Below are 27,544 nucleotides of genomic sequence, written 5' to 3' on the forward strand. Positions count from 1 at the left end.
CAGGCACCGCCATTTTGAAAGATGGTGGTACGGAGGCAGGAGCAAGTAGGCTTCGTCCCTGCCTCATAATTTAACAGTATGCAGGCAGTGGTCTGAGGTCCAAGAAAATTTTTGGAAGGGATCAGGAGTCATCTCTGAGGTCAGAGGCGTGGGCGATGAGGCCACCAGGGAAAAATATTTCATATACAAATCTCCCAAACTGTCATTTATTTTTAACACACAGACTCTCAAAAACTGTGAACTCTTTCTACGTAAGGCTGAATCCGTACTCTTAGAGAAGGGCTTATCAATTTTTTTGTGGCTGTGACTCCATAATCGTGGCCAAATAAAACTGTGTGACCTCCTGGAGTTGCAGAATAATGATGCACCTATGGAGAGCCTGCCCAAGTGGTGAACCCCAACATGGTTTTTCTGACCCCATTTAGGGTCTCAACCTACAGTCTGAGAAGCTGTCATAAGAATGTAATAGCCATACTGGGGTAGACCAAAGGTCCATCTAGCCCAGTATCCTGCTTCCTGTACTGGCTATTCTGGGTCACAAGTACCTTGCAAAATCTCAAATAGTAGCAAGATTCCATGCTACTAATCTCAGGGACAGCAGTAGCTTTCCCCATTTCTATCTCAAAAGCAAACTATGGACTTTTCCTCCAGGAACCAGTCCAAACCTTTTTTAAACCCAGATACACTAATTGCTATTAAGTGCATCCTCTGGTAATGAGGTCCACAGATTAATTATTCTTTGAGTGAAAAAATATTTCCTCCTATTTATTTTAAAAATATTACTATGTAACTTCATTGAGTGTCCCCTAGTCTCAGTACTTTTTGAAAGAATAAACAATCGATTCACGTTTACCCATTCTATACCACTCAGGATTTTGTAGACCTCTATCATATCCCCCCTCAGCCATTTCTTTTCCAAACTGAAGAGCCCTAACAAGCCTTTCCTCATATGAGAGCAATTCCAACCCCTTAAATTATTTTGGTCGCCTTTCTCTGAACCCAATAAAGGTGTGCACAGGTCTGTCTTCAGAATATAATCCCAAACAAAAATATTCCAATCTCAGCTGTTTTATTAATTCCTTCTGAGCTTGGAATGTCTGCTCCAGGGATAATTTAATACTAGATGATACCCAATGAAATTCACTGGAGGAAGCTGTTGGGGCCAGAGTGAGGACTGGTGACTTAGTGAAGACAAAGGGCATCATTACCTCTATCCAGAACTTTTAGCCCTACCATGCCCCCTCCCCAGCTCCAACAGAAACCCAGTAGTTTTTTTTTCAATCCTCCCTCCCTCACTGTGCCATCATCACTCTCAAACCACCCTCCCTTATTCCGAGCCATCACTGTCAATTTCCCTCCCTATCCCCAGTAATCACTCAGTTCTCAGTCTTACCTTTCTCCCTGTCCCCAGCAATCACTTACTGTGAGGCAGATGCAGCCAAACAAAGGCTTGCTACCTCCAGTGTGGCCAATAAACGAAATACCTCTCACCATCCACCAGAGAAAGGTAGCCCTCACGTCCTCCCACTATAATATATACTGATGCCAAACATTGTGCTGGACATGGTTCTCTTGTAAAGGTAACGAAGGTGTCACAGAGGGTGACGAGAGCAAAATAAGGAATAATACCTGGCTGGAAGAGAGGTGACAGAGACTCCAAGTATTGTTTGTAGTCCAGACAGAGTGGCCTGCAAACCTGGATTATGTTTGCTGCTGAACTCCACACGATAAGAATTGCCACCAGGGTAACAGGGAACTGTGGACCGATGCAGTGGGGATGTGCTACTAGTACCTGAGAAGAGACAGACAGACAAAGCTCGAAAGCATAGAATCATCAGTTGAACTGTTCACTATTACAAAACAAAACAAAAAAAATATCACAGCAAAAACTCCAGCTCCATCCAGGCTATAGTCACTCTATCCCCTTGATGCCAAACATCCATTGGCACATATGATATCAAAGCCCTCCTAGCCAGAACACTGGTTGCTGCTAAATGTTGGCACTACAAGCATTTTCAAATCTCAGACTGGCTTTGCTGACCTTGCAAGCACATTTAGAATCTGCATTTCACAGCACGTGCTCAGGCAGGATGTGACAGCAGCATTTTATCTGGTTGAAAAGACTGCATGCCTCCCTTCCCCCCCCCCCCCCCCCCCCCCCCAAGCAGTGGACTGATGGCTTCCCCTCATCCTCAGTGGTACCAGCAAATTTTAACTAGTACCCATTTTATGCAATGGTACAATAACTGGAATGCTGTTATTTTGAGCAATAGGCCAAATAAAGTAGCCAACGTTTGCTCTATTTGATCTATGGTGTCACTCTTATGACACAGTCTGTATCATGTTTTTCTTGGATTTAATTACCAATTTTGGCATCACCATTTTTCTTGGGAAACTATTTCATTCCATGTGTCTATCCCCTCTGGCAAATCATTAAACTTTGTTTCCTACTTCCTTTTCACATTATTATTTTATTAATCTGTTTTAATTTTTTCCTTACAGGCTGGTACATTTGAAAGTCTTTATCATAATCCTGGTTTAGGAGCGAGGTTCATTACTGTCAAGGTATGCACAATACTAACCCATTTAGAGAAAGGTAACCCTCAGCTATTTTTGTTTAATGCTTAAATCTCACTTTATAGGGAAAGGGGGATGGGATTTGGTATACTGTCTTTCTGTGGTTACAATCAAAGTGGTTTACATATTATATACAGGTATTTATTTTGTACGGGGCAATGGTGTAAGCAAAATCCAAATAAATAAATAAATGGAGGGTTAAGTGGCTTGCCAATAGTCGCAAGGAGCAGCAGTGGAAACTGAACCCAGTTCCCCTGGTTCTCAGGCCACTGCACTAACCATTAAGCTACTCCTACACTACATAGGCAGCTGTAGTCTTGACTAATTCTGGTACCTTCTGCAACTGACCACAATACTCCACTGAAAGACAAATGTGTATAACAAGCAGGATAACAGGAAAAAACTGTGAAGAAAAGCTTCGACTGGGAGTCAAAGGGAAAAAAAAGACAGTAAATACTTAACAAGGTCTCACCCAGTGCTCTGGCAAGCCAGTCATTGACGCCTTGGGGCACAGCATCATAAGCAGTGTGGGGAGAGTAGATGGCCACCCGGTTCTCCAGGGCTCGGATGACAAGCCGCTCCTTCCAGGATCCCCAGGTTAGATGCTTCAAAGGCCGGAAAATAGGTGGATGGTAGGAGAGTATAAGGCCAGCTGCCCGATCCACAGCTTCCTCCAGTACCTCCTCTGTCAGGTCATTGGTAAGGAGAACAGTGTGTACCACATGTGGGGGGCTGGGTTCCACCAGTAGTCCTACATTGTCCCAGTTCTCAGCCAGAGAGAGGGAGGCAAAGTCATTCAAAGAAGTGACTAGAGCACCTAGGTCCATAAATAAACGGGAGAAGAGGCCCTTTGGAAACCGAGGCACCAACAGCAGGCGATGGAGGAAAGTTCGGGTTGTGACAGAGAACAACATATAAAGAATTCTCCAAGCAAGACCCTGTAATCAAAAGATAGCTAGCTAGCATAGTAAAGCAAGAGAGCCAACAGCACTTCTCCTATTTCCCACTCCAGCCCTTAACCCTCCAATATATACACTTTTTAAGCAATAGGTTTAATCTTCCTTTGTCAATATCATAAAATCATACCTGAATGATGACAGTCTACCTAGTGTTAACCCATCATTTTGAATATGATCTCAATCTCGGCCAAAGAAATATATTAAAGTTATAGCTCATATACTAAGCTTAAATCTTAGCCAGAAATGTAAGAATTCATATTATGCAAAACACATCAGAAACAAATATTATGCATTTTGCAGGGCATGCAATTTTAGAAGAAGCTGTTCTATCCATAAGGGTATACTGCAACAAGATAAGTGTTGGAAAACATACAATAATTCTCCCTGGACAGAGGAATCTTGCAGCCACACAACAGAATTACATTATGCTGTCGGAATCGACCCAGACCAGTGCCAAAGTTGAAAGCTTCTAGAAAAACTTTATATGCATCTGCGTGAATTCCACCTTACTGTAGCTACTATATGTATAGTTAACCCTCCCCCCCCCCAACAGTTTTTTGTTTTCCATGGTAGCAGTAAGACCTTTGTACCAGTGTCTCCCGTCAGCGAATTTCATTTTTTTCACAATTTCAACCTCGGCTAGTTTAAAGGAATTTAATTAGGCATCCTTATTATTTACCATGTCATTGAAAAAACAGGGTTTTAAGAGGTCTACGACCTATAATAATAAAATGTCAAAGACTGATCCTTATGACAGTTGTATCAGGTGCTTCAGTAAAGACCACCTTGGCACAAGCTGTCCCCTCACACCCACTGCAGCTCCTTGTGACTCTGGGCAAGTCACTTAACCCTCCATTGCCCCTGGTACAAAATAAGTACCTGAATATATGTAAACCGCTTTGAATGTAGTTGCAAAAACCTCAGAAAGGCGGTACATCAAGTCCCATTTCCTTTTCCCCTTACGATAAGAGATCTTAAAATGAGGAAATATTGCCTAATTTCTGCTCAGCCAGTAATAACTCCAGTCGCTGTGGAGGGCAAGAAATCTTCTTCAAAAAAGAAACATGCTGCTTCTCACGTCCATCAAATGCCAACAGCTTCTGCTCTTGCTCTCTCCATTGTGGGCTCACACAGAGATCAGGAAAATGTGGTCCCTTCAACTTCGCGAGCTGCCCTGCAGACACTACCTTTCAGCTCTATAACCGGTGTCAGCGTGTGCCAGGATGATGTCACTCCCCCAAACTGACGCACACCTCTGGACCCGACGCAGGATGCTTCCCCACCAACTAAAAGAGGTTGGTGCAGTGCATCTCACACTTCGAGGCATCAGAGCCGGTCACCGCTGACTCTGTAAGGCATCAGAGGCACTCACATGCCTCTGAAGATTCTTCCAGCCATCATCAAAAGCACTCTTGCAGTTAAGATAATACAGTGGAACTCATTCTTGGCACCATAGCCATGCATCTTCTCATTGGCACTGATCATGCAGACACAAATTAATCTCATTCAACTTTACAGTCTCATTCCACATCCCCACCGCAGCTCTCTGCGCAGGACACACAGCATCAGCAGCAAGATACCACACAGCTCTCCACTGATATGCCACAGCTCCTTTGCTAGATCATAAGTCAGCAGCAGCAGCACCAGGAGCAGGTACCAACTCAGCAGGAACAGTCCTTATTGATATCAGATCCTCTTCCTAGCCCTCCTACAGAGCAGTGGAAACGCTCTTGGTCCATGTCAACAACGGAGTTCATGGAGGTGGAGCTTCTCTTGAAGTACAAATCTACGCCTCCTCATTCACACCAAGACTCTGCAACTCCATCATCACATACTGAATCAAGCAGGGGAATCCCGGGGCTTCCTTCGGACTCATCTCCTCTGCAGTCTTCAAGAACGTCACAACCTGAAGACACCAAATACTCTAAGTTCCTTCTTAAGTTGGTGTCAGCTGTGGCGATACCAACTTCCACTAAACCTGACTCAAAGGAAAAGAAGTTACAAACACTGTGTTACTCAGAAGTGCCTAAAGAAATAAATTGCTCTACCACTCCATGGATGACCACAAGCTCAGTTGGAACAACCCACATACCTACAGGCCCACCAAGGAAAGCCTAGATACTAAGTATAAAGTGCAGAGCAGCATGGGCTTTGACAAACCCCAATTGTCACACCGGTATATTGCTATGCATTCGGCTATATGCAAACACAAAAGTTCCAGGGACCACTCAAACTTTCCTCCAACCAAAGATATGAATGTCATGGATCAAATGGGCAAGTGGATATTTAAAAATGCCATGTTAAATGCCCAGGCTGGCATGCATTTATTTCATTATACTGAAAACTAATTTACTATTACAGATAACATCAATAAAGCAATTGACGCATTACCTGCTACTTCACTGCATCCCCTAATGCAAGATCTGGAGTACTGTACAAAAAATATGATCAGGGCAGTGCATGATTTCTACGATATGTGAGTCTGTGGGACGGCAGTGGAAATACCTACAAGGTGCCTTGATGTGCCCTATACAGGAAAGACTCTCTTTGGTGATCGAGTCAAGGAGATTATAGACAATATCTAAGAGGACTGTACGACACTTAACACCCTCAAGGATGATAATATAGAATAGCCTCATGGACCCTACAAGAAGTCGAACTACTACACCTCAAAGAAAAAGTATACTCCGCGTAGGCAATACCCCTATAATAAGACTTACAACTATAATGGCAACAAACAGCAGAGACCACGGCAACAAAGCAGGCATACAGGGTCAAGAGACCATCAAAGCTGGTATCCGCTCTATAACCAAAAAGCCGTCCCGAGTTTTTGACCCTTCCAGCTGTAATCAGTTTCCAGTTGGAGGTTGTCTACAGTTTTTTGCACATGCTTGGATGAAAATAACATTGGATTCTTGGGTACTCTCGATTATTCATCATGGCTATCGCCTCTATTTCAACCACCAACTGCCAGCCATTGTCCATACACCCAGTCAAGATAGCAATTCCACCAGACCCACCCACCAGAAGTCAACCACCTGTTGGCCGTCAACACAATAGAGGTGGTCCAGCCCTTACACCACAATACTGGCTTCTTTTTCAAATATTTTCTCATACCAAAAAGAAATGGTGGACTTTAGCTGATTCTCGACCTATGGCCGCTAAACAAATACATCAGGAAATAAAAATTCAGAATGATGACTTTTTCTGTGATCGTGCCACTTTTGGACAAGAAAGCTTGGTTGGCATCATTGGACTTGAAAGACACTTATTTAAATACTCCAATCCATCTGTCTTCTAGACGGTATGTCCGGTTTCAATTCAGAGATCAGAGCTACCAGTACAGAGTTCTCCCCTTTGGATTCATTCAGCATTGTGGGTGTTCACAAAATGTGTTTTAACAGCAGTGGCTCACCTACGATAGCAGGATATTGAAGTGTTTCCATACCTGGATGACTGGCTAATAGCAGCATTGACAACAAACAGCACCCTCCAAGCACTGCAAAAAAAAACTGAACAAATACTTTCAGACCTAGAATGTTTGATCAACCGGGACAAATCCCAGTTGACTCTGGTTCAATATCTCGAATTTCTCAGAGCATTACTGCCTCAGGCATTGACACAGTTGCCTATGACCAGACCAGAGCAGAAACGATTCGGGCACTAGTACTTCGTCTGTAGTTACCTTTTTGACAGCCACAACACTCTTAGTCTTGTTGGGACACATGACAGCTACAGTCTGTCTGGATTCAAGTCACACGCTATTGACACAAGTGGGGTTAACACAACATCTCAAGGACTCTCTCCTGTGGTAGACACATCCAAGCAATCTTCTGCGGGGAATGCCATTTCATCCTCCGCAACCATCCATCTATGAAACAACACATGCATCGAAGCAGGGGTGGAGAATGCATCTGGACACTGACAGAGCGGAAGCACAATATCAACTTCCTGGAGTTAAAGGTGATCAAACTGGCTCTACAAGCATTCCAGCAACAATTGGCGCACCATGTGATATGGGTGCACATGGACAATCAAGTAGCAATGTATTAACACCAATAAGCAGGGTGGATCAGGATCCTGCACTCTATGCCAAGAAGCAATACAGATTTAGCAATCTGTGCTCAAGATTCAGTCCACTCTCACTGCGTCATATTTCCCAGGAAGTTGAATACAGTAGCTGACTTGCTCAGCAGATAGCTGGAACCTCATGAGTGGTCGCACAAGACCACCATTACTCACTTCTTCTTCAAGAGATGGGGAGAGCCAATCATCGATCTGTTTGCATTCCCACAGAATGCCAAATGTCCCAAATACTGCTCAAAGTATCCAAGTCCAACAAGAGAGGCAGAGGACGCCTTCCAGCTCAATTGGATGCACGGTTTCCTATATGTGTATCCTCCAATTCTGCTCATATCGAAGACGTTGCAAAAAGCGAAGGACAAAAGAGCCTCAGTCCTCCTCATAGTTCCGTACTGGCCCAGATAGGTTTGGTTCCCGATACTACTTGGCATGTCATCACAACCTTCACTTTCCTTGCCTCAGGAACCAGACCTTATCACCCAGCTTCAGGGAAACCTATTGCATTCCAGCCTAGCCACTCTGTGCCTCACAGAATGGCTTATCAGCCCATTGAGCCCACAACAATAGACTTCTCTCCAGGGGTTCTTAATGTTATTCTTGCATCCAGAAAGGAATCTACCCAGAAGTCATACAAGGTGACATGGCACCGATTTTCTCAATGGTGTGCTCCAGAACATATGGACTCGGCCACTGTTCCATTTTCATAAGTCTTAGATTACCTCCTACATCTTATACGACGGACCAGCTATGGAAACTCTATAAGAGTTCATCTTGCAGTGCTGTCCATATTTCACGACCCTCTTCACAACATGACTTTTATCCAACACCCATTTAAGTGATTTATTGCATTTACATTCTCCACATCGGCCTCCTACACCAGCATGGGATCTCAATTTCCCCCATTTGAGCCTCTAGACCTTGTGGACAGAAATTTTTTAGCCTGGAAGATTCTATTTCTAACCACTTTGACATCGGCTCCCCACATCTGTGAGATACATTAGTTAGTCCATTATCCACCATATATGCAGACACTTCATGATAAAGTTCTACACAGAGTACTTCTAAAATTTTTGCCGAAGGTGCTCTCTCCTTTTCATGTGAACCTTGCCTCATGTAGATGACAAGCAGAGGAGACTACATACATCAGACTGTGTAAGAGCACTTTCGATTTATTTGGACTGGACAGCCTGTGCGGACAGACCATCCCAATTGTTTCTCTCCATCCATTCAGATACTAGGCAGCAGCCTGTAACAAAAAGAACACTCTTCCATTGGATTACAGCATGCATTTGTTATTGCTAGCAGCATGCGGATGAGGTAGCACTTTCATCTATCCCGCATGTTACTGCTCATTGCCTTCATGCCACGGCTGTGACCCGAACCCATTTACAAAAGACATCACCTCAAGATATCTGCAGAGTGGCTTCTTGGTCAACTGCCCATACTTTCACCAGGCATTACTGCATTGACACTGCATTTTCTGCAGATTCCTCTTTTAGACAAGCAGTCCTCTCTTCTGTCATCTCTCCTCCTCCTGTAGGATCACATACCAGACGTTCTTTTCATACATATATATATACATATATATATATATATATATATATATATATATATATATATATATATATGGAGAGAGAGAGAGAGAGAGAGCGTGCTTGGGAATCTTCAGTTGTGTGGCTACAAGATACCTCCGTCCAGGGAGAAATAAAAGTTGCATACCTGTAATGGAAGTTCTCCTTGGACAGATGATCTTGCTGCCACACAAACCACCCTGCATCACTGATGTCTGTTACTTGCAGAGCCTGGGAATCTTCAGTTGTGTGGCTGCAAGATTCCTCCATCCAGGGAGAAATAAAAGTTGTTTACCTGTAATGGTAGTTCTCCTTGGACAGATGATCTTACAGCCACACAAACCCGCCCTGCCCTCCTGGAGTTGTCACCAGCTTTCAGATATAACTGCTGGGAGGCAGGGATAACTGTACATACAGTAGCTACACTAAGGCACAACCTCCACAACTCCAGCTTCCACCCTTCACATACAAAAAGATCCATTATTTACAGCCAAGCCACAAGATACCATCATATCTGCTCTGACCCAGGGGACAGAGACAGACACCTTGAAACCCTGACTGCATCCTTCGAACAGAAAGGCTACAACCCCAAAATAATCTCCAAGAATATTGCCTCCTCCTGCAAAACACCCAGGGAAAATCTGCTACAGTACAAAGAAAAAAAGCCACAGACAGAATCCACCTTATAGTGACATACAACCCAGAGCTGGAAAAATTAAGAAAAATCATAAAAGATCTGCAGCCTCTACTCCAGGAGGATGAATTACTGAAAGAGATATTCCCATCCCCACCAGTGCTGGCCTTCCGACAGCCACCCAACTTAAAACACAAGCTAATTAGAAGTAAGCTCCCAACACAGACTCAAAAAGAAAAGAATCCTTGCAATATATCCAGCTGCAAACTATGCCAAAACATTTCGCAGGACCCCAGGGTCATTCACAAAGGAAAAATATTCAACATTGAGGAATCTTTCAGGTGCTCATCTTCCAATGTGGTGTATATCATTCAGAGTAAAAAATGCAACGAAGGCTGCTACATTGGAGAAACCAGTCAGATGGTAAAGAAGAGATTTAATTTACATAGACACCATACGAAAAATGCCAGTACCGGTGAGCCGGTTGATATTGTGTATCTGGATTTTCAGAAGGCGTTTGACAAAGTACCTCATGAAAGACTCCAGAGGAAATTGAAGAGTCATGGGATAGGAGGGTAGTGTTCTATTGTGGATTAAAAACTGGTTAAAAGATAGAAAACAGAGAGTAGGGTTAAATGGTCAGTATTCTCAGTGGAGAAGGGTAGTTAGTGGGGGTTCCCCAGGGGTCTGTGCTCGGACCGCTGCTTTTTAACATATTTATAAATGACCTAGAGATGGGAGTAACTAGTGAGCTAATTAAATTTGCTGATGACACAAAGTTATTCAAAGTCGTTAAATCGCGGGAGGATTATGAAAAATTACAAGAAGACCTTACGAGACTGGGAGACTGGGCGTCTAAATGGCAGATGATGTTTAATGTGAGCAAGTGCAAAGTGATGCATGTGGGAAAGAGGAACCCGAATTATAGCTACATTATGCAAAGTTCCACGTTAGGAGTCATGGACCAAGAAAGGGATCTAGGTGTCATCGTTGATGATACGTTGAAACCTTCTGCTCAGTGTGCTGCTGCGGCTAAGAAAGCAAATAGAATGTTAGGTATTATTAGGAAAGGAATGGAAAACAAAAATGAGGATGTTATAATGCCTTTGTATCGCTCCACGAATATTGTGTTCAATTCTGGTCACCGCATCTCAAAAAAGATATAGTGGAATTAGAAAAGGTGCAGAGAAGGGCGACGAAAATGATAAAGGGGATGGGATGACTTCCCTATGAGGAAAGACTAAAGCGGCTAGGGCTCTTCAGCTTGGAGAAAAGGTTGCTGAGGTCTATAAAATAATGAGTGGAGTTGAACTGGTAGATGTGAAGTGTCTGTTTACGCTTTCCAAAAATACAAGGACTAGGGGGCATGCGACAAAGCTACAATGTAGTAAATTTAAAATGAATCGGAGAAAATTTTTCTTCACTCAACATGTAATTAAACTCTGGAATTCGTTGCCAGAGAATGCGGTAAAGGTGGTTAGCTTAGCTCAGTTTAAAAACGGACAGCTTCCTAAAGGAAAAGTTCATAGACCATTATTAAATGGACTTGGGGAAAATCCACTATTTCTGGGGTAAGCAGTATAAAATGTTTTGTACTTTTTTTGGATCTTGGCAGGTATTTGTGACCTGGATTGGCCATTGTTGGAAACAGGATGCTGAACTTGATGGACCTTTGGTCTTTCCCAGTATGGCAATACTTATGTACTTATGTATGTCACGCCTGTGGGGCAGCACTTTACAAAACCAGAACACTGTACCAGTGACTTCATGGTAAGAATCTTAAAGGGAACTTTAAAACAATACAGGAACGTAAGATCTTTGAAGTCAGAATGATTAAATATTTTGACACCCACCAGACAGGACTTAACAAAGATCTGGGTTTTCTAGCCCATTATAAATCATAAAATCGTACTGCTTTGTCACCCTCCTGTCTCCAGGCATATATCCCTGTCCCTCTTCCTGTCTCTCACCTATCCACCCCCATGCTGTTAGACTGTCACTGGAATGCTTTGATGTTTCACTCATATATACTGTCATCTACTAACATTTGCTTATTTCCGTGACGAAGAAGGGCAACCTTCGAAAGCTAATCAAGAAATGTATTAAGTTATGTCCAATAAAAAAGGTATCATCTTATTTCTTTTCCATGTTTTATTTTGTTTTATTTCTATTGATGATGATTACACTAAGGCAGGAATTTCTGCACATCTGTATACAGTTTTTCTAGAAGCTTTCAGCTTTGACACCACACCTGTCCTGGTCAATTCCGTCAGGTGGCTGCAAGATTATCTGTCCAAGGAGAACTACCATTACAGGTAAGCAACTTTTATTTATATAATTTATAGAATAGGTTATTCCAGCATACAATAAAGCCATAACAGACAATATTATTATTATTATTATTAAATACATTCTTTAATGTACTTATTCTGCAGACCTCCTTGTGACTTCTGCGATCCTGTAACGGTATACTTCTTTTTCTCCCCCTTAATTTCTGTTCAAACAAGACTAGAGTTGACCTGCGATCCTGTCTTTTATTTTCTTGTCCTACTTCTTTGCTACTCTCTCCCTACATATCTAGGTTTAGGGACAAGTTCGCCACGATTTAAAACCTACTTTTGAGAAGGCGTATGGAGAGTGGCAGTGATCCTGTATGGATTGAGGGAGGTAGCTGTTTATGACCTCTCTCCCTTTCTGTCTCTCTTCTTTTTTCCCCCTGTTTTTAGCATTGTAAACCTCGTTGATTTCGTTTATGAACTGATTCGCTGTAACACTGTAGTTACACAGTTACTAGCAACAACAGTGTGTGCAGAAACACAAATTAATTGCTAAAGATTAACCAACCTCCCACGTAGTGTCGTCGGCCAAGGATGAAGTTGAAACAGGATATCTTCTACACTACTTCCACTTCCTCCTGTGTACAACCAATCAACAGTGCCTAAAGGCGTCCTCTAATTCGGGAGGGAGGAGCAGAGGCGGAGCTTGATAGCTTTTCCCCACCTTCTTCTAGTTCCCGCTCCTATTTATAGCCAATCGGCTGAGTCCTGTAAGAAGGATGGGGGAGCCGGGGAGGCTGTGGGTGGTTGAGCTTTTTGTGCAGTCTGCTCTGCACCTAACTCGAGGTGAGTGGCGGTGGGATGGAGCTCAGTTGATTGCTGGAAATGTGATCTCTGGGGTGGGGGAGGGGGACTGGAGTCTGGAGCTTAGAATGACGTGATCTCAAGTTCTTCCTCCAGCCTCTGGGGACAGTATGCAGACTGGAGGAGTGAATCGTGTTATTTGCTTTTCATCTCGATGATTCAATGTGGGGGAGAGTGACTGAGCAGTGTGCGTGGTTGTGTTGTTTTCTGACGTGTAGTCTTTCTTAATTCTGCTGTTTTATGTTTTAAAATCTCAGAGCTTTTAATTAATAAATTCCGCTCCCACCGTTCTTTTCGAGTTTTAGACTTTAACGTCCCACTCTTTTCCCATATATTATTTGGGGGGGGGGGGAGGTGCTATAATTTTTTTTTCACTTTCTTTCCTCTCTCTCTGCTCTCAAGTTATTGCTGAGTCCTGGTCGCTGCCTTCAGTCACAGTGACAGTCTCGTATCCTGACTTCTGAGGGAGTCTGTGTGCGTGGTAAGGACCTTGCTACTTCTAAACTCTGATTCAAATGATGATGGATGCGAATCTGAGCACACGTGCTGAAAAAAAAACTATCTTGTTTTCTTCCTTGCAAGTCAGAACTAAGGGGAGTAATCGATACTAACTGAAAGAGAACGTGTTTCTACTCCACTGGCTAAAGCAATGAACTTAGAACCTGGATTTAAATCCTGCTTTTCCTCCACTGAGTTCGAGTCCCACTTCAGGCACAGGCAGCTCCTTGTGACTCTGGGCAAGTCACTTAACCCTCCATTGCCCCATGTAAGCCGCATTGAGCCTGCCATGAGTGGGAAAGCGCGGGGTACAAATGTAACAACAACAAACTCAGTCACTTTATTGTTTTGTTGTCTCAATTTTACATTTTAAGGTTTGGATATATTTCTCACCATTCCAAATTAATATACCAGCTCGAGGAAGGTGAGAAGTGTTTTGCCCCAATTTTAAGTGCCTGTGCTTTACACCTCCCAATAGAATAAAACTGGCTGACCATCTGTAGACAGGTGGACTGATGATGTTCTTCAGGTGAACTTAAGAAAGCAGTAGAAAGGAAATGTCCTGTATAAATCAGTGGGAGCTGGCTGTAAAACAGACTTTTCATTGGAGCAATGTCTTAGTTTTTATATCTCCTGGCCTTTGACCTTCTTCAAGCCAAGCCTAAAAAATATTGAGCCTATTACTGTTTCACCCAGACCAGTAGCTAGTTAGGCATAAAGCATGATATTGAAGTGCAAGATACAGAACCTATAAAGTTGCTGATCCGTGTGAATGCCAGAGGATGGAGGCTCCTCTGCATTCCTTCTAATAACCTGCAAATGCAGAAAGCTGTGTGGTAGAGCTGCTGACCATATGGCTTATACTGCAAATTTTCTACTAAAAATTGGCTGTGGAATGCAGTATTCAATGAGCATGCAAATTACAGCCATATTAAAGCTGAGACAGTAATCTGCTCATTGAAAAATGTCTTCTTGCCTGTCAGTCCACTAGCGGTGATTGGCTCATGCACTGACAGGTAGTGTGACATTTTTTAAGAAAGCAAACCGCCAGCATAGGTTTGGCATAGGCCTCCCCCTTACCACCAATAAATAAAATTGCAGCTCAGACCCAACCCTTCCCTACACAACTCAAGCATCCCTGGGTATTTAGTGCACCCTCCCTTCCCACTAAGTGTTGTGCCCCTAGTATCTAGTGATACCCCTCCCCCACTTAATCGACTAGCTGATGAATCTGAATTAAGTAAAATAGTCCCTGGTGTCTACTGGAGATTCCTCCACCCTCATATCCCTAATTGTCCACTCCTGCCTTTTGTGCTGTCATCTCCAAAATGGAGGCACCCTGCCTCATGCAGTGCATCCTGAAATGCATCAGACAGGGCCATTCTGCTTGCATGAACTCCAGCATATTAAACATTTCTAAGATAAGGAAATTCCTGAAAGATCCACTTTAGAGCATCCTCAGTCATCAATTTTGGTGCAATGATTATATCTTATTCAGCACAATGCTGTTGATCTATTTAGACCTTGGCAGTTTCTCAACTTTTGTGAACACAAACAAATCTTTTCTTTAATAAGTTAATACATTTATGATGGTATATGTATAGGCTTTTTGGTGTTTTCTGATATATTTCCTGCCTTTCATCATAAATACTTCTCATATTATTTATGTGGATTCATATTGTAGGTGGGGTAGACATTTAGACAGGCAGCCTACAGAATACTGTAAGTTGCCTATCCTGCTTATAATCGAATGAGAAAAACGCCCAAGTTCCGACCTAAATCGGGAGATGGACGTTTATCTCACAAAAACGAATAACGCGGTATAATCGAAAGCCGAACTTGGACGTTTTCAACTGCACTCCATCGCGGAAGCTTACAAAGGACGGGGGCGGGACTGGGGCATGGTTATCACCCGAACAGAGATGGGCGCCTTTCGCCGATAATGGAAAAAAAGTATGCGTTTGTAGCTAGAATTTAGGGCACTTTTCCGGGACCCTGGTTTTTCACGAATAAGGCCCCAAAAAGTGCCCTAAATGACCAGATTACCACCAGATGGAATCGGGGATGACCTCCCCTGACTCCCCCAGTGGTCACTAACCCCCTCCCACCCAAAAAATGTTTCACAACTTTTTATTTTCACCCTCAAATGTCATACCCACCTCCCTGGCAGCAGTATGCAGGTCCGTGGAGCGGTTGTTAGAGGGTGCAGTGGACTTCAGGCAGGTAGACCCAGGCCCATCCCCCCTACCTGTTACAGTTGTGCTGCTTAATGCTTCTTAGTCGTCCAACCCCCCCAAACCCACTGTACCCACATGTAGGTGGCCCCTTCACCCCTTAGGGCTATAGTAATGGTGTAGACTTGTGGGCAATGGGTTTTGAGGGGGATTTGGGGGGCTCAACACACAAGGGAAGGGTGCTATGTACCTGGGAGCTCTTTTACCTTTTTTTTTTTGTTTTTGTAAAAGTGCCCCCTAGGGTGCCCGGTTGGTGTCCTGGCATGTGAAGGGGACCAGTGCACTTTGAATCCTGGCCCCTCCCACGAACAAATGCCTTGGATTTATTCGTTTTTGAGCTGGGCGCTTTCATTTTCCATTATCGCTGAAAAACAAAAATGCCCAGCTCACAAATTGTCGAATAAAACATGGACGTCTATTTTTTTCGAAAATACGGTTCGGTCCGCCCCTTCACGGACCCGTTATCGGAGCTAAACGCCCATGGAGATAGACGTTTTCGGTCGATTATGCCCCTCCACGTGTCAGCAACACTTAGGTGCCCCCGTTTACACCAGCTGTCCACTAATATTGGGAGCCCAGATGTTCACTAGTGTTCAGCAAGGATACTTAGAGGCCCAGATGCTTGGGATAAACGTGAAGGCATGGAACCAAACAAGCTTTGCAGTAATTAGATGGCAACACCAGTAATTGGGAAGCAAACCCAGTGCTGGACAAACTTCTATAGTCTGTGCCCTGATCATGGTTGGACAGATTCAGCTTCAGTAACTGGAGAACAAGGCCAGTGCCGGTCTGTGCCCTGAAAATAGCAAGAACAAATCAAGATCAACTATACATACTACGAGTTTAACTTGTTGGGCAGACTGGATGGGTTGTACAGGTCGTTATCTGCCGTCATCTACTATGTTAGTGTAGAATAGGCTCTGACCCTATGTTACTGCAGCATTTAAATGAAGGCGTCCTGTTGTAGAATTGCCCTCATAACAAAATAAATAAGCAAAAGTCAATTAAAACTCATTCACAACACAGTAGATAACTATGGGGGGGTGGGGGTGGTGAAGTATCATGAGCATTTGAAATGTGCTGTGCAAATTCCAGCACTAACATTACAAGTATAATCTTGTATCTCTGTAACATCCCCAAAAACCAAGCTAAAGCTTTATTTGGAGAGAATTAATATAAGAAAGATTAGGTACACTGACTGCATTTCAGTTTGCAAAGATGGATACATTTTTCATCCTCACCTTTCTCTGAGGATTTTTCAAGGTTCTGTTCTCTCATTTCCTGAGAATTTTTCAATTTTGTGAATTGACAAGCAGAGGACTAAAGGCGATAGTGGATGTTTCCTTGTCCACAGAGATATTCAGTGGGGTTTGTTTTTAATGGATGGATTTTTTTTTTTTTTTTTTTTTAGGACATCGGTGAGGTGAATGATCATACCTATGTTATTAAAGCTAGCAACTGCCTGGTGCAGTTCCAGTGCTCATGCTATGATTCCTGTTTTGTTCTCACATGCGCTAGATATATTTTGAGCTTATAGTTTGATGACAAGCTGGTTTGCTGATATTACACTTCTATTAAGATTGATGACCACTCTCATGCATCCAGTTTCATATATGAAATCCTTGCCTTTTTCTTAGTAATAGCTTCCTTGGCTCTCAGCTGGTTGCCTAACCATTAGGCTGCAACTCCACTTCAGTGTAAACGCTTTGGGAGCAAGAACTTGTTTAAACCGAATGCTAATTGCCATTGTGCAGTGCTTCATTCATTTAGTAGTGCTATAAAAATACTATTATTGAAAGTTTTCCTTCAGTGTCTCCTTTGCCCCATACTTTTCTGCAGTTAGGATGCACCGAGGAGCACCGCCATGTCCGAGATGGTGTTGTGAGTCTACTGATTCTTGCATCTGCCATAAAATTAATTCCAAATGTAAAAGTGTCCTCGTCTTTTTGCAGAGGCAGATTTTTGAATGGGGGGGGATGTGTGAGAGAATTTTTAAAGTTTGTGACTTCCACTCTCATTGGAATCTCAAGTAGCTAGTGGGGGGGGGGGGGGGGGAGTTTGGTTGTTTTTGGCCTTCATCAAGTTACATTAAATAAGTCACTGTTAACTACAGAAGCCTTTACTACACTAATCCATTCACTCGTTACAAGTCACTCACTTTATAATAGCATTTGCTAATTGACAGAAGATTACAGCTTGTCCAAAATACCAATCAGGCTTCTTCAAAACTCACTGCTTAATGACCATGTTACTTCACTTGTAATAGAATATCACTGGTTACCTGTCTCTTATAGAATCACATTTATGATTCTTGTACTTGCATTTAAAGCCATGAAGGTAGGTGTGTCTATGCCATTCTTTAATGTACTTATTCTGCTTATTAAAGTCAGTTAATGCTGATAATTGTAACTTGGCAATTATCGACACCGATTGGCTTGTTAAGTTCCGCACACAAATCCAGAATATGCCCAGATTTATGCACGCAACGTCAGTCGCACTATAAAGAATCTGGGGGTGTGCTCTATTCTATAAACCGCACTTGTTTATCAATGTGCCTAAATTTAAGGCATCATTTAAAGAATCTGGCCCATAAAAACGTATAGAATATAATAGCTAAGCATGTTGAGTGGCGTATTTAGGTGCGCCCATTTGCACCTGGCATAAGTGGTCATGCCTAATTTTAGGCACACCAACGCAAGTTTATGCTAGTATTCTATAATGGAATTAGTGTGTCCAAATACATAGAATAGGTGCTCCCCATGCTGCACTGGGGTGCCCTGTTAAAGAATTTCCACTTTACTGATACCATCCTCTCTGTGCACAATATTTGATTCAGCCTGTTTTGAAAGTGTCAGTCAACCCTAGATCCAGCAGTTTGACTGGCAGACATTTAGCTGTCACGTACAACCCTAAAGTTAGGTACTAGGATGCTGCTTAAGTGCAATTAAACACAGTTGCTGTTGTAGAATTGTAGCACAAGTCAGCATTTATACACCAACAAGTAGACCTGGTTACTTACGCTATTACTGTACACTCATTCTGCACATGGACTAGCTTGCTACACACGTAACTTAGATCAGTTCCTCATCTCTTGCTTAATTATACAACGAACTTGTCTTGCATTTAGTTAACTAAATATCCCAACTGACTCTGTACCACACATCTTGTTCCCATCATATATCTGCTGTTGGTCCCTCAGCTGTATGGTAAGCCTTGTTGTAGAACATGTTTAGCATCATATCTGTGCTAGTTGAATGTTCTAATGCATGCTTATTAGGTGTATTATTAGTATTACGCTAACATTATAGTATTGGTATTTGAATTCCAGTTCTGTTAAATGTGTATATTTTTGATACTGTTTAATGGTAGTTCTATTATTAGGTTTCAATTTACTGTTTTCAGTTTATCTCGTTGTATTTGTGTTTATTCTTGGTTATTTTACTATTGCTATGCTGTTAACAAAATTGTAAGTTTTATGTTAAACTGTACCTGCTGGTACACCGCCTTGGGTGAATCTCTTCATAAAGGTGGTTAATAAATCCCAATAAATTGAATCACAAGCCAATTAGCACCAATAATTGGGTGTTAATTATCAGCACTAATTGGTATTAAAATTTAGGCATGCCTTTTTAGGTGTCAGGATCTGTGTGTAAATTATAAGTGTGGCTCCAGAAAGGGGGTGCGGCCATGGCAGTGTCATGGGCGGATCAGGAGCATTCCTTAAATTTATGCATGCTGTTATATAATAAGGGGTGTGGGGGGGTGGGGATCCACGCCTAATTTAACTGTGAGGATTTACACCAGGGTTTAGTTGGTGTAAATCCTCACATCTAAAGGTAGACACAGATCCTGGCACTAAGCGCTATTCTATAAATAGTGTCTAACTTTGATCGCCGTTTATAGACTGGCACTTAGAGTGCTTTTTCGGAGCATTTATAGAATTTGGTCCCGTGTGTGCAATTTTGCATGCTAAGTGTGAAAATGAGCAGTTAGGATTAAGAACTGGGACCTTAACCCACTAATTCTATAATCAGCTATCACACCAACATTCAAGATGAGCTCTTACTTTTCTGGTGTAGAAGTTGAAACCCAATTTAAGATCCGTTATGAAGCTGTATAATCCTGTCCCTTGCCCCTGGGGAGGGGACAACACTTCAGCCCTAGAGGCTGGAATAAGAGAGACAATCGGACTTAGATATAGATGCAACCAGTAAAAGGAGTGGAGGAGTGGCCTAGTGGTTATGGTGGTGGACTTTGGTCCTGGGGAACTGAGTTTGATTCCCGGCACAGGCAGCTCCTTGTGACTCTGGGCAAGTCACTTAACCCTCCATTGCCCGCCGCATAGAGCCTGCCGTGCGTGGGAAAGTGCGGGGTACAAATGTAACATAAATAAAATTGGTATCTCACTAAGCCAATACAAAATTGTTCTTTATGGAGCAGGTTGTAACCCTGAACTTTTATTTGAATTTTTAAACTATTTTCCCATATTAACTTTTTTTTTTTTTTTGCCATATGCACATTTTAACCTGGGTTTTGTTGTAAAATATGATGATTTTGTGTTTCATAGTTTAAATTTGTATTTCAGGTCTGGCAACACTAAACAAAACAATCATGTAATCATATAGTGCACTGCCAGAGGTCTAAAGAAAACGTCACAAAGACCAAACAGGTATGCATTAGTTCATCATGGTTACTGCATAAGTACACCATATGATGCAGGACACTGTAGCAATGACATGAGGTACAGTCTACTGCTGTTCACCTTCTCTACTATGCAAAGCCTTTCAACCATATTACTCCTTTTCTTCATCGTGAACACTGGCTCGCTCTCTCATTTCGTGCTCAGTACAAAATCTTAATTTTAGTAGTCAAATCCCATACTCTTATAGCTCCAAATTCTCTCTCATCTCCTCATCTCCTATACACCTGTTTGTTCCCTACGTTCCACCAACAGCCTGCCTGCTCCAACTCCCCCTCCCCCCCCTTAACACACACACACCCTTCTGTTATTAGGCTTGAATCCACTCATGCATCTGCTCTGAGCTACATTGGTCCAAAATTATGGAATGCCCTTCTTTCCTCCCTTGGTTCTGAATCCTCCTAAAGTTAAATCAGCTCTGAAAACTCACTTTTTCTCCTCAGCATTCCCCCCACCCCGTCCCTAGCTTTCCTTTAGCTCTTCCTAAGTTTTCCATTCTATCCTCTGTCTCACTTTTCCTTTTCTCTCTGTTTTATTGTAAACCACTCTGTAGCCATATTTTGGCATATAGCGGTGCATCAAGCTGTGTAAAATAAAATAAATAATAATGTAATGATATCACAACCATTCCTAACACAGGAGGATTAAACATGCTGCTCAAAATATTATCCCCATAAAAAATGATTTTGAATGGAGAGAAATGATCACATCAAACAATAAAACTCTCCAAATATACAACAATCAATCCCTTAACAGAAAGGAGGGACTAATCAGGCGAACAAAATCACCACCGAATGTGTATGAGAATAAAATCCTCAGTCTTCAGCACAATAGCACTAACCTCGTGCAAAGCCACTTATGCAATAGAGTCCAGAAACAGACCAGCCTACTTCTGACATTTGAATCGCTGCTTCAAATACACATCCTTGGCCAAATAATCACTCCTTTCTTTGAATATGTGTACATAATGTACAAAATATGACCCAGTGTAATCGATGTTTAAATAAATATGAAAGTCTCAAATAGCGCTGCTAGAAAGTGCTGCTTCCCTGTTTGGAAAGTGCTGAGTTTGTAAGTAACTGTCTTTTTATATTTTTTTAACCACATCTCACACTGCATCTGCAGCTTCATGCCATTTGCTGCGACCTTTGCACTCGCCGATATCAAGCATCATTTGAACACAAACAATATGGCTGCTGGAACGCATAGAAAAAAAATGACTTTTTTTAAAGCAATTTTAAAGCTATTTTTGCAGCATTTTAAAAATTTTAATTAGTGATTCTAAGAGGACAGCGTCTATATTTTATGAATTTATGTTCAGTTCTGCAAAAAAACTGTAAAAAAAAAAAAAAAAAAAAAAAAAAATTGCTGTTGTCCCAATTTTTAAAAGGCTAAAAAAAGATCTTACAGTGTTTTCCTCCCCTCCGAAAAAACTGCACTGGCTCCCAATCAAAGAACATATTGCCTTCAAAATCTGCACCATGGTTCACAAAATTATCTACGGCAAAGCCCCGGGATACATGACAGAGCTCATAGACCTGCCAACCAGAAACACAATCGGATTAACAAGAACATACTTAAATCTTCACTACCCAAGCTGCAAAGGACTCAAATACAAATCAACTTATGCAACCAGCTTTTCCTACATAAGCACACAACTGTGGAATGCACTACCAAAAGCCGTGAAAACAACATACAGCCATCTAAACTTCAGAAAATCACTAAAAACCAACCTATTCAAAAAGGCATACCCTACTGACATACCTAAATGCCTGAACCCTGCTACACAATTAACTAAAGCTAGTAATGGACTTCACGCAACTCTTCCTCTCTACGATTTCCAAATGTGTCTGTAACACATGAACCTTATTCTACCACCAGCCGTTAAGCCCGTAACAACGGGCTAGTTTTTTGTTTTCCTATGGCCTCCCCCGTCCACCAACCCTGCTCTCTTCTCTCCCCTCCCCTCCCCCCAGCGTCTGTTTCCCTCAGTACCGCCCCCTCCTGCCCTCCTCCCTATTGGGCTGTACTGCTGGTGGAGGCGGGGCTTGGACTTCTACACTCTGAGTTCCGACTACTGCGCATTTGCAGGTGAGTCGGTCACTTGCCGTTTATATGTTTGATAATACCACTTTGTAATTGTTCTTTACCGGCTTGGCGAGCGCCTACAGTACTATGTAAGCCACATTGAGCCTGCAAATAGGTGGGAAAATGTGGGATACAAGTGTAACAAATAAATAATCCACTCACAAGTTACATATCTGTGTAAATTTGAGTAATGTGTTTTTGAACTATAGATTTCATTTATATTTTCTACTCATAAGTTTGCTTGTTTTTAACACTGTATGTTATAATTAACAGCCCTACCACTGGCACAGCCTGTCAAGGCAAAACGTGACCACGTTGTGCTCTGTTTTGAATAAAATTGCACTTTTACTACATTTATTGGTCTGCTCTGTGCTGTTTTATACCGCTGCTGCTTGCAGATCATCGCCTCTGTTTCTTCCCAACACCTATGCTTCCACATGTGAGAGGTGGCAATCTGAGTCTAACTGCTATAATTCTTAATGAACTTGTTCTCCTGAAACATTAAACTCACCTATGTGACTGTAGCCTTGATTGCATTTTCTGGCAGTGTAATTTTATTGACTGAAAAACTGCATTCTTAAGTTTGTTCTAAAGCAGCTGTTATTTTTATGGAGTGTCCATTTTCTGTTTCTCTGTTTTACCCAACTGAAGAGCCTTAAGATGTTTCAGCTTTCTTCATAGGAAAGCTGATCCTTTACCTTGATCATCTTGTTTGCCCATCTCCATATCTTTTGTAGTTTTATGTCTCTTGCTAGTGGGAAAATCGACCTGCATTTAGTACTCGAGGTGGTGGTGTACAATATATCAATTTAGAAGCATTGTATCACATTATTTGGGTAATCTTTATAAGGGGGTGTCTGTTTAAGAAGGCAGATAGATGAATGTTTATAGAGGCATATAGGTGGCACTCATTTTTGCGTATATGTGAAAAATACAGGCAAAGACAGGTGTAAATGCCTGCACCTGCAATGTAGGTATGATGTCTGCCACTTACATTGGCATTTTATGATCAACGGAGCCAACGTTCAGCCTGCAGGAGGCAGCCGTGTTAATCTGGAAATTCAATCCTGGGCTATATCATTATTATTTGTTACATTTGTATCCCACATTTTCCCACCTATTAGCAGGCTCAATGTGGCTTACATAGTACCAGAGATGCATTTTCAGACTCCGGTGTAAACAAATAGAGTGATGTTCATGTGGTACAGCCACATAAGGGAATCGTATAACGGAAGAATTGTGTTATGTCCATTCCGTATTTTAGTTGTGTTGAGTTGGTAGGGTATGCCTTTTTAAACAGAAGTTTTTAGTGTTCTCCAGAAGTGTAGGTGGTCGTACGTATTTTTCAAGGCTTTTGATAATGTGTTCCACAATTGTGTGATTATGTAGGAAAAACTGGATGCGTAAGTTTGATTTGTATTGGAGTCCTTTGCATATCCAGTGACTAGCATTGAATTTTTGGGTTAGCCATGGCTACATAGCTGGTTAAGCCATTGGCTGACCGGCTAAGTTATAGCGGCCAAGGGTCGATCCGCTATGTATGCGGGCGGGTCTACCTGGCTGCTAAACTTAGCCAGTCAGCCAATGAATATTTGCGCTAACAGGCTATGTCACGTAACATAGCTGGTGTATGGACTAGCCACTAAGCGCTAATATTCAGTCAAGATAGCTGGCTATCTCATGCTGAATATTACCGCTTAATCAGCTTAAGGCTATTTAACTGGCCAGGAGCCATTCCTGGCCAGATAAATAGCGCTGGATATTGGCCAGTATATGTGTAGTGAGCTTCACTTGTGCTCCACACCTACCAGCAAAGTAGGCACCATCATATTAAGGGATGTACTTTTACACTGGTTAGAATTTTTATAATGGTCAATTACACACAAATTGACTTCATAAAATTAACCCATTTACATCCATACCCAACAAGGACTGTCAGGACTTGAGTTGGGGAGGTGGTGCTGTGTGTTCTCAGTGCAGCAATACCTGCATGTTTAATACATGCATTGGGATACAGCAGGGGGGAAAAATGTGTGACCCCTCTGTTTGCTTTTCCATGCAGGAAGCAACAAGAGACGTGGAAACCTCAAGGCCAGGCAGAATGGTGAGTTGATGTTCTTAACAATCAAAAAGGTTTTTTTTTTGTTTGTTTTTTTAAGCAAGAGATTTAATCCTCCTACTTTAGCAATGGTTGTAATATAATCACATTACCAGTGGAGAAGGGTGATGTGGCATTAACTTCCCATAACGGCACAGGTTGCCAATCTGAGCCAGTAGGTCAACTCAAATCAGACCTTACACTCTTTCATCTATAATAATCATGAAAGATACTCCCTATAGTGTGCCAAAGATCATGCATCAAGGCTCTCCCTGGAAACCTGCATTCACAGGCCCTAAGTTAATCGCAGAGCAGGTATATTCCATAACCATGCGCATAACTTTTCGGGATGTCCACGACCCACCCATGGCCATGCCCCCTTTTTGACCACATGCATTAGAATTTACACACACCATAGAATGCACTTAGTGAATTCTCACATAAGTTGTAATGCCAACTGTTGCTGGTAATTGCTCTTTACCATCCAATTAACAGTTCTGATTGGCTTTTTAACCAATTAGGTTATGCACATTGTTATGGAATACGCTTAGATTTTGTCATAGAAATCTATGTGCAATCTATAGAATCTGGGGGATACTGTTTATCTAATCTGTGAATATGTATAACAGAGCTTAAGTTAATAAGTGGTATCCAGCAGGAAAACTATAAGGAGATAGTGGGAATAGGATCTGGGACACGAAATTTCACCTCACAGTTGAATGGAAGTGTTAATCTGTTGCCTAATACTAGGCAGAAACAGGGGACCCTAGGGGTTATCCATTAAAACTGATGGGAAACCTTTTCATGTTCTATAGTCTGATACTACTGCAGTATTAGCAAACAAACACAGTGAAGATGATGATGATGTCATCTTCGCTGTACTTTGATTGCTATCAGTGATATATGCAAGGATTGTTTCTTCTGTACTACTGCAGTAATAGCATCAGTAAGCATCACTACTCAGCTCCTGCTTTATGCTGCTGTCCTCCACTCAGCTGCCACTCTTGGCACTCCTAATTCTAGATTTTTTTTATTATAATAATCTGGGGGCCTCTTCAGTGTATCCTGGTCCTTGCCCTGCACTTAATGGTACCCCCACACCAACTACTGCTGAATAGCTGATGTGGTGAATGCCCGCTGCGCCTGTCATAACACCTGGTCCTTGGCAGAGAAGATTAGTTTTTTCAATTTATGTACATAAATACATAAGCGTTGTCATTCTGGGAAAGACCAAAGGTCCATATCCTGTTTCAAACAGTGGCCAATCCAAGTCCAAGTACCTGGCAAGATCCCAGAAGAGTAAAACAGATTTTATGCTGCTCATCTCTGAAATAAACAGTGGATTTTCCGAAGTCCATCTTAATAGTGGCTTATGGACTTTTCTTTTAGGAAGTTGTCCAAAAACATTTTAAACACTGCTAAGCTAACTGCTTTTACCACATTCTCTGGCAATGAATTCCAGAATTTAATTACATGTTGAGTGAAGGAATGTTTCTCCAATTTTGTTTTATTTTATTTATTCACATTGCTTGATATACCACAGAATGTCCAATATGCAGTTGTCACGGCCATAGCCGTGCCCCTGCATCCAAACTCGCCTTTCCTTCCAGTGGTCAGGCTCTGTCAGGGGGAATGGCATGGACGGAGAGTGGGCATGAAAGCAGCCAGCTAGAGCATCACATTTACCACATGGTAAGGCAGAGTTAACACGGGACCACTTACTGTTTCCTAAATTCCTGCTCTAACCGGTACCAGGAAGTCATCTGTTAACGCACGATTTGAACTAAAAAATAAAAAATAGTGGGAAAGCCCCTTCTTGATGCAATGTAAGCTTTGGACTTGTGCATTAAATTTCTGCCCAAAACGCGTTTTATTAGAAGGACCCCTTAACGGAAGTAAAACAAATTGGAGGAGAAATATAGATTATAATTTTTGAGGGGTGGAGAGTATAGGGAGGAAATGTTTGCGTAACCATCTGATTTTTATTTATTTATAATTTTAAGTTAACAAATTATAAATAAACACTTGAAATAGCGAAATGGATTGAAATGCATAGTTATGATAATAAGACATGATACCAAAGAAACAGACTATCAATCGTCATTAGACCACAAACATGTGAAGGGTGTACAGTCCAAAAGGCTTAGGAGAACCAATTAAAGGGAGGGAAAAAAAGAGGAAATTTAAGAAAAAGCATAAATGCCTTAAATGTAGCAAACAATTGGGGCCGTTTTACTAAGGCACAGAAGGCCTAACATGGGCCTACCACGCGGTAAAAAGGCACTACCACAGGATGCACTGAGGCGTCCCACGGTACTTTGGCCAGCATTGTGTGCTACTCACGGTAAAAATATATTTTTTTATTTTTTTCCACGGGAGGCGTGTCTGGAGGCAGAGAGTAGGCATGCTTGTGCTAATCAGGTTAGTGCAGGCACATTACCACTCACTACCCGATTAGCACAGGAGTAGCGCTGGAGCCCTTACCACCACTGTGTGTCCTTGCCTGTGTGTGGAACACACAGACAAATAATACATACTAATGGCGAAATTTGTGCATGGCCATTTTTAAAAAAGCCGACCGTGGCTACTTTTCAGCTGCGCTTGAAAGTGGCCGGAGCACGTGGCAAACCCACATGTTAATCACAGTGCTGACCGTTTTCTGGAGTGCCTTTATTAAAAGGACTCTATTGTTTGAATGGGTGTTTGGACAAAGGTTATGTTATGAAGAAATGTCAGTAAAGGAATTTCATTAAAAAAAAAACCTGAATGGTAAGTTCCATTGTACTGTTAATAAAAGGTATGCTACATGATAACTAGCTTTGTGATGTACCCTGAAAAAGCAACTTTCTATTCTCACTAGGCTGTGACTTTCCACACAGATCTGGGTGATATCAAGATTGAAGTTTTTTGTGAGCGTGCACCCAAGGCAAGTGAGGTAATATGCAGAGATATCCCACCTTCCA

At 42.0% G+C, this 27,544-nt stretch overlaps 2 protein-coding genes across 9 annotated transcripts in view; one reads left to right on the forward strand and one right to left on the reverse strand.

Annotated features, from left to right (window-relative positions):
* NIF3L1 (NGG1 interacting factor 3 like 1) overlaps positions 1-12,656 on the reverse strand; it is a 64,941-nt gene extending 52,285 nt beyond the window's left edge. Inside the window, exons 1-3 of the mRNA XM_030209217.1 lie at positions 12,441-12,656; positions 3,050-3,515; positions 1,630-1,792 (exon numbers count right to left, since the gene is read on the reverse strand). Coding sequence (XP_030065077.1) covers positions 1,630-1,792; positions 3,050-3,491 — 605 coding nt within the window. The 5' untranslated portion in view covers positions 3,492-3,515; positions 12,441-12,656. The remainder of the gene's footprint in view (positions 1-1,629; positions 1,793-3,049; positions 3,516-12,440) is intronic.
* A 27-nt stretch (positions 12,657-12,683) lies between these two features.
* PPIL3 (peptidylprolyl isomerase like 3) overlaps positions 12,684-27,544 on the forward strand; it is a 32,787-nt gene continuing 17,926 nt past the window's right edge. For 2 of the 8 annotated variants that reach the window (XM_030209211.1, XM_030209216.1), the window contains exons 1-5: positions 12,873-12,946; positions 13,367-13,445; positions 20,282-20,365; positions 24,546-24,587; positions 27,442-27,516. In XM_030209211.1, the coding sequence (XP_030065071.1) occupies positions 24,585-24,587; positions 27,442-27,516 (78 nt within the window). In that variant the 5' untranslated portion in view covers positions 12,873-12,946; positions 13,367-13,445; positions 20,282-20,365; positions 24,546-24,584. Of the gene's footprint in view, positions 12,947-13,132; positions 13,152-13,366; positions 13,446-20,281; positions 20,366-24,545; positions 24,588-27,441; positions 27,517-27,544 lie in introns of those variants that run through there. The other 6 variants (XM_030209213.1, XM_030209212.1, XM_030209215.1 and 3 more) reach the window with 6 other exon arrangements.

Source organism: Microcaecilia unicolor, chromosome 7 (genome assembly GCF_901765095.1).
Source record: "Microcaecilia unicolor chromosome 7, aMicUni1.1, whole genome shotgun sequence".
Classification (NCBI taxonomy): Eukaryota; Metazoa; Chordata; class Amphibia; order Gymnophiona; family Siphonopidae; genus Microcaecilia; species Microcaecilia unicolor.